The 7,952-nt window shown below is 45.5% G+C and overlaps 1 protein-coding gene across 3 annotated transcripts; it reads right to left on the minus strand.

Moving 5' to 3' along the window:
- Nucleotides 1-1,084: 1,084 nt before the first annotated feature.
- Nucleotides 1,085-4,208, minus strand: LOC101753694 (splicing factor U2af small subunit B). Of its 3 annotated transcripts, none has more exons than XM_012846535.2 (3): nucleotides 3,857-4,208; nucleotides 2,983-3,053; nucleotides 1,085-2,270 (listed from the first exon to the last, which is right to left on the minus strand). In XM_012846535.2, the coding sequence occupies exon 3, from the start codon at nucleotides 2,241-2,243 to the stop codon at nucleotides 1,362-1,364; it is 882 nt and encodes a 293-aa protein (XP_012701989.1). In that variant the 5' UTR covers nucleotides 2,244-2,270; nucleotides 2,983-3,053; nucleotides 3,857-4,208; the 3' UTR covers nucleotides 1,085-1,361. The 3 variants fall into 3 exon arrangements, with proteins under 3 accessions (XP_012701989.1, XP_004969478.1, XP_004969480.1); XM_004969421.2 differs by having other exon boundaries at nucleotides 2,544-3,053; XM_004969423.3 differs by lacking the exon at nucleotides 2,983-3,053 and having other exon boundaries at nucleotides 3,857-4,207.
- Between the last annotated feature and the right edge of the window lie 3,744 nt (nucleotides 4,209-7,952).

The raw sequence follows: 7,952 nt of genomic DNA on the forward strand, positions 1-7,952 counted from the left end.
ATCTCGTGGTGGAAGTCACATGGCTTCCGTAGTTCCGTTACTGCTTTTATAGGTTTTAAAGCAATGCAGGGTTTGTTTAGTTCCCCCAAACTCCCAACTTTGACATTATGCAAAAAGAAGATTCCCCATCACATCAAACTTGCGGTACATGCATGGAGTACTAAATGTAGACGAATCAAAAAATAATTGCACAGTTTTGTTGTACTTTGCGAGACGAATCTTTTGAGCCTAATTAGTTAATATTTTGACAATAATTCACAAATACAAACGAAACGCTATAGTGTGGTATAGTGCTACAACAGTGGTTTTGCATCTTCAAAGTTGGGCACCGCAAGGGGCTTTACTGGCGTCGAAGGACACAGCGAAAACAAACGACCTCGTGCATCATTATTAGAAAACGAAATTATCTGGTACTGGTAACCATGTGCCGGGGGGCTGGGCCGAAGAATCCCGCCAAACCATCTGAAATCGACTTCACACCATACTCGGATCTGAAGTCCGGTGTTATGGCAATTTCGAAAAAAAAAAGGTGATATGCCTCTAATGAAATTTTTGTTGTCGGAAAAATGTACTAGACGATTATTGTTTTCTATATAGGATGATAAATTTTGATTTTGGATGATAAATTTGAGCGGTTGTTTAGGTCTAAAGGAGCACAGATCATAAATCTGACACGATAAATTTGAGTCACTCAGCCTCGCTGGGCTTGTTCCAGTTTCGGGTCCGGGGTATATTCCGCAATCCGCATTTTTAGGCCAGGCTGCAGGAATCTTCTCTTCAGATTCTTCTTGGCTCCTGACCACCACAGAGTCACAGACACCACCAGACTCCGAAGAAAATTGCAGGAATCTTCTCTTCAGATTCTTCTTGGCTCCTGACCACCACAGAGTCAGACACCACCAGACTCCGAAGAAAATCCGTGCCGCCGCGACCTCGTACGGACAAACACTCAGAAGTCAGACCTCAGCAATGGCGCAACAAACAGGGGCATTCGCAGATATAAAGTCAGTCTCTGAGAGTGCAGCCCAGCAATGTGCTCAATCCCAAAAAAAAAAAAGAAAAAAAGAAAATCGCAACAACCATAGCAGTAGCAATGTAACATATACGCATAATCGAAAGCTGCATTGTACAATGGTCTGAAACGCACAACAGCCTGACAAAATGCTTGCCAACACACAAATGATAGTTTCAGAGTCCCATGGGGTGAAATAATTTAGAATCCTTACCCTACACATCATCCAACTCAAAACACAATTCTGACAAAATAGTAATCTCTAACACACAGCATAAAACGGTACCAGCAAACAGTCTGACGACTTAACTGATAATGTCTGCCACTGCCTTAACCACCTTGAAGGGACTCACCCTTGCTTTTCCTCCCTTTCGCGGTTCCACTGCTCAATCTTAGCCCTGCGTTCCTCGCTGTTCTCCCTGACTGGGCTTCTTGCACGCCTGGGAGGGGGGCTGCCACCATGCCTGCGCCTCCCTCCATCATCGTACCTTTCATGCCTGCTGCCTCCACCCCCGCGGCCACGGCCACGGCCACCGCCACCACCACCACGGTAGTCATCACGGCCACGGCCACCGCCACCACCGCCGTGGCGGTAATCATCTCGGTCACGACGCTCCCTCCTGTGAACTGGGCTAGGGCTGCGGCTCCTTCCTCTATGTGGCCTCCTGTAACGCCCAAAGAGCTTTTTCCTCAGATCCCTACCAATCTGCTTCACATGCATGAAATTGCAATATCCGCCACGATTGCAGCTGTTCTCCTCATATTGCCTGCAGGTCGCTTCACGAAAATCAGTCACTGGGGAGAAATCAACAACAATTGGGCGGCCAGAGTAAAAGCGGCCCTGAAGGGCTGTATGAGCTGCAGCTGCCTGGTCTTCCTCCCTGAACTGGACATAGACATTGCCTATCATGTGATCAGCAAGGTTATCGCAGACATTGAGGTTCTCAATCTCACCAAACTTGCTCAGTTCCTCAAAAATATCCTCGTAAAAATCTTCAAAATGCTCCTGCATCTTGCGGGGATCAATTGGCTGGCCTTGAGCATCAACCCCAGGGGTGATCATGTCAGGGCGTTGATACATGTTAACGAGCACAAGAGTTGGTGATATGGTTGGCCTGTTATGGATGCGTGAGCAACGATCCCCATGACGACAAGCCCCAATCTTGAAGTAAAATGGGCAGTTGACTCTATCTTTCTCTGTACCAAATATTGAAGCCAAGTGCTCCGCCATGATTCAAAATAAGTCCAACTGACTTTCCTGCAGAGATAATGTTAGAGATCATTAACCCTCTAAATTGAGAAGAGTGCTCCCCGATACACAAAAGCCTCCAAACTTTAATAAGTATTTAGAGTATTGCTTCCTCAACGCCTATTCGGGCTACAACCAGATCGTGATGAAGGAGTCTAACCAGCTCATGACCTTCTTGATCACTAAGGTGACAAAAAAAAAACATTATGAAAGTAAGTTTAACATTATTCATGAACTGAATTCATTTTACAATATTACCAACACTGCACCCAGTATATTTACCCATTCATTTTGAACACTCAGGCTAACTGCCCCAAAAAAGGAGCAGCTAGTAAGACCTGCAATCCCAAAATATAACTCTATATGGTCCCACGTTCTTGCAAAACTAATTCCAACCGCTTCTTATGACCTACTCTGCACACTAACTCAAATTGTTAATATCAGAATAACAAGAGCATAATAACTTTACAATGGTAACGAAGAATTTAATATTTCTCCTACTGCGGAGCATTAATGAACATCTGTAGCGTGTTACTTAGCCTAAACTCTGCACATCGTTCAAATAGTCAACACCAAAGGCACAACCCCTGCAACTGCAAAAGGAAGATATACTGGTAGTCTCCCACACTAAAGTGTTTATTGTCCCTGTCCCTGCAACTGCAAAGAGACCAACAAGGAAAAAACAAAAAGCAATGCAACTTTTCGCCTTGCACAAGAGCACCTCCTTCTCAGGTAGGCCTTGTTATGTCCGTCCAGCAAAGAATTTTATTTCAGCCATTTTAAAAACCTAATCTGCACACCATTTATAAGATCATTAAAATCTAATCAAATAAAACAACCAGGAAAAGAAATAAAGTATATTACTGCCCAGAATAATGATATAAAAGAAAACAGCACATCCAAAAATATATACTACCTCCGTTTGAACTAATAAGCTTGTTCTAACCATCATATATTTAAAAATGGAGGGAGTATATAATTAAACTGAAGTGCATGGTTGCTTACGATCCTGTGTGCTAAGACATTCTAAAAGGCATAAGGCTGAACCTAGCACATAATCACCAATTACACAGATAAAAAAGTGTTTGCACCATATCTATCACAGACAATCAGCCATAAGCAAGAGCTGCTGATTGCAAGATGCTGGCATAGTTATGAAACAAGCTACGTGATTGCTTCAATGATAAGTTTTAGTCAGCGAAAACATGCAACATTGGTTTTCTGGAAACAATGAAACAGTCCTAACCAAATGCCCAATAATATTCACATCAAAATTTAATTTCCATGCCACTGATTAAGATGGTTTGCCAATCGAAGTAAGGTGCAAGAGAGCCATACAGGCAAATCGGCTAGGTGAAAACAAGTTAATGCCGCAAGGATGAAAGGCACACAGACCACTTAACTGGCAAGATACATAATACATTACACCTTAGCATTAGTTTACAGCAACACATCAAAACTATTTCCCGATAATTGCTTGAAAAAAATTCGAAGTTTTGAAGAATACATGGTCAGATCCAAATATAAATAGCATACATCAGGGTTTGGGGGTTCGATTCCGCACCGCAGGAAGGGAAGGGAATAGGTGGGCGTACCTGTCGGATGTTCGTCGCCGGCGCCCGACGAAGGCCAGATGGTCGGCCGACAAAAGACCTGGCAGTGGCTGCTCGCCTTGTCGTCGCCGCTAGGAAATAAGGCCGAGAGGGTGGAACGGAGAAAGGGAAAGGAAAGGGAAAATTGGCCGCTCGGAAACGAAAGCCGGAGTCCAGGCGCGGGGACGGGGAGGAGGGGGCTCAGGCGCTCAGCTGCGAGGCGCACGCGGGCGCTAGGGAGGAGAGGGAGGGCGGCTCGGCCGGTCGGGGTTGGAGAACACGGACTGCTGCGGCGGCGGCGTCGCTTTTCTGCGGCACCTGAGCGGATCAGAGCGGACTTTAGGTGCCGAAGGGTTGGGCTGGACGCCTGGGCCTTGGTTGGGCCGATGTGGGAGAGACCTGCGTAAATCTGGAGAGGAACCAAAAGCCGCCCGGTTCGTACAGAACCGCCCGGTTTGCCGGCTGGTTAAAACCCGGCCGGTTGAACCGGGTTTTTACCGGTCCGAATGCATGGACGGTCTTTTAAACGAATCAAATCTCTAGAGGTCTGGTTCAGTCTTTTTTTTGGTCGAACCGCCGGTCCAATCTGATCCTAATAACTATGATTCAGTCGATTGGAGTCTAAGTCGGGAGAGGTATCATATGTAAATAGAATGGATCGTCAAAAAGAAAAAAATTGTGGTGGAAAAAAGAAAACCATAAAAAGTATCATACATAAATGGAAACAAGTAAACAAAAGGTTATATAATATATTCATCAATCTATTTACTAATCATTTTATTACATATGAAATTGCATTACAGATTAAGAAAAGAATTAAAACTCATTTTTTTTTGAACGAATGGGCACAAGACGGTGCCTATTTCATTGATAGAGGAGGTTTTAATACAAGAGTTCCAAATTTAGGGTAAAATTACATGATTACTCTCTAGATAGGAAGAACGCTAAAGCTTTTGCCCCTGCTGCGATCCATGTGCCTGCTTCCTCCTTGACTTTGGCGATCAGAGAGGATGTTGACATCTCCTGTTGATTGAAGATTCGTCTGTTTCGCTCCTTCCAGATCTCCCATATGAGCAGCAGCGTCATAGAACATGTGCCTTTTCTAGGCGCTTCGGTCCGGGTAGTCATATTCATCCACCATTGTATAGTGGTTTCGGTTGATGGCCATTCCGAGGGGTGTATGCTTGGTTGTGATGCCCAGAGTGCCACTAGTCCCCAGATTCGTTGGGTGTATCTGCATTGTGCTAGTAGATGATGCGCTGTTTCTTGTTGCGTACGACATAGAGGGCATACAGGGGAGTGATGCCATCCTCGTCTCTCTAGTCGATCAGCTGTCCAGACACGGTTTTGGAGAATGAGCCATGCGAAGAACTTGCACTTCGGCGGCGCCCAACAGTGCCATATTGTTTTGTAGTGTGGTGCTAAGGTAGAGCCTAGGAACTGTGCTTTGTATGCCGATGCAGCTGAGTATCTGCCGTTAGATGTGAATTTCCATTGGATTGCATCTTCCTGTTGCGTTTGCATTTGCGGCCTTATTAGAGCTGCTAGGCGCCATAATGTTGCAAATTCTTGGAGGTGCGATATTGTCAGTCCTGTCTGAAGGTTTATGTCCGTCACCCATTTGTTGTTGTGTAGAGCTGCAGCTAGTTTTATGTGCTTTCTCCTGGAAAGCATATACAGGTTTGGTGCAATGTCCTTTGGTCGAGTTCCTTGTCCCCAGGCGGAGTGCCAGAAGCTCGTTTTGCGTCCATTACCCACTGCGATCGTTGTGCAGGCCGCGAAGAGTCGTTGGTCAGATTCATCGCATGGTATCTCCGTTCCAATCCATGTTTTCTGTGGGGACTGCCATTCATGCCAGATCCAGCGCAGCCTCAAAGCTCTAGCAAATTTGTGCAGGTTTAGCACGCCTAGTCCTCCGTTTTCTTTGGGTAAGCAGGTTTTGGTCCAGATAACCTTGCATTTGCCGCCTGTGAGCATTTTGTCTCCCGCCCAGATGAATCGTTTCCTTATTTTATCTAGTTCGTCTAGAACTTCCTTTGGTGCTTTGAGGACGGTGAGCAGATATAGTGGCTGCGCTGAAAGGACTGCTTTTGTTAGGCATATCCGTCCTGCCTGGGTTAGGTTGCGACTATGCCATCCGGAGAGCTTCTGCGCTGCTTTGTCCACTATGGGCTGGAAGTCCGGTTTTCTTAGTCGTCTTATCGTGAGCGGGAGACCCAGGTACCGTATTGGGAAACTTGTACGGATAATTTGCCATTGTGCGAGGATTTCTTCCAGATCTATGCTGTCACAGCTGATGGGGGTCACAGTTGTTTTTTGCAGGTTTGTTTTAAGCCCAGTGGCCTCCCCGAAGAAGGCCAGCAGTTTTGTTATATTCGTAACGTCTAGTTGTGTCGGTTTGATGAAAATGACCGCATCGTCTGCATACATGGAGATGCTTGTACGTGGCGTGCGCCCCCTTATTTTTGTTAGTAGTCCCATTTCCGTCGCTTTATGTATGAGCTTGTACAGCGGATCTATCGCGAGGATAAAAAGTAGGGGGGATAGAGGGTCTCCTTGTCGTAGTCCTCGCCCGTGTATTATCGGATCAGATGGTGCGCCATTTATCAGGACTGTTGAGGTTGATGTGACTAGTAAAGCAGTTATCCAGTCTTGCCATCGTGTGGGGAAGTTTCTGTATCGCATCAGTTCAAGTAGATAATCCCATCGGACCGAATCAAAAGCCTTGGAAATGTCCAGTTTCATTAGTAATGTCGGCGTTCCGTATCTGTGAAACCTTCTGGCCATATTCCGTACGAAGAGGAAGTTGTCGTGAATGCTTCTTCCTTTGATGAAGGCGCTTTGGCTTGGTGATATCAATTTCTCTAGGTGTGGCTGTAGTCTTGTTGCCAAAATTTTGCTAATGATTTTTGCAATGGCGTGTATGAGACTTATCGGTCGAAAGTCCTGAATGCTTTCAGCTCCTTCTTTTTTGGGTATTAGGACGATGTTTGCCGAGTTTACTAGGTTGAAGTCATTGCATCTGGCGTTGTAGAATGCATGTATTGCTATTGTTACATCTGCTTTGACTATGTTCCAGCATGATTTGAAGAATAGCCCGGTGTAGCCGTCCGGCCCTGGTGCTTTGTTTTTAGGCAGATCAGTTATGGCGTGTAGTATTTCGCTATCCGAGAAAGGGCTATCAATTTCTGATAAATCCACCTGTGGGAGCTGCAGCTGTTCCCAATTTAGCGTTTTGGCACGGGCGGTTGGTGCAGACATTACGTTGTCGAAATGGTTTTGAATTATCTGCTGTTTATCTAAGTGTGTTACGGCCCATCCGTTTCCTGTTTTTAGTCTTTGGATGAAGTTTTTCCTCTTTCTTCCATTTGCCTTTAGATGGAAGAAGCGCGTGTTGGCATCTCCCTCGCGCAGGTAGGTTATTCTGGAGCATTGCTTCTTTCTAGCCTTTTCTATTGCCGCCCATCCTAGGAGCCTGTGTTTGAGCTTTCTCCGTAGGTCGTGCTCAGGTTCGCTGAGCATTCTTGTTTCTTCTGCTACGTCTAGGCGCATGATGACTTCTTGGGCCATGTGGAGTTTTAAGCGGGCATCGGAGACATGCTTTCGGCTCCATGATCGCAGTGCCCGGGCTGTTGTGCGTAGCTTGTGGCTCAACCTGTGAAAAGGTTCGGTGTGTCTCGTCGTCTTTGACCATTCCTGGGCTACTACCTCGTGAAAACCTGGTAATTTCGGCTCATTTGTACAAACAAGTCAAATATGTAAGGGCATATTGGGCATTTAACATCTTATATCTATAAACGGAAAATAGGAGAGGCCATTCTGCCAAACGTTTTTTAAAATGACTTGGACTCCACTAGAGAGGTCACAACTGGAGCTGTTTTAGCCACAGTCAGAACCTTGCCAAACTAGCCCTTGGTGTCTTCCAGCAAAGACGTATTTTTTTGAGTGGTTGATGGCTAGACTTACAAGCCGTCTTAGCTTGGCTTGTTAATAAAATAAGAAAAGAAAACTACCTCAGCTCATATCGTTAGCAGCTCTAGTCAGCTCATTTACCTCGTGAGCCACGCACACAAGGCAAACGCACAAAATCAAAGCAATT

This window comes from Setaria italica, chromosome V (genome assembly GCF_000263155.2).
Source record: "Setaria italica strain Yugu1 chromosome V, Setaria_italica_v2.0, whole genome shotgun sequence".
In the NCBI taxonomy this organism is placed as follows: domain Eukaryota; kingdom Viridiplantae; phylum Streptophyta; class Magnoliopsida; order Poales; family Poaceae; genus Setaria; species Setaria italica.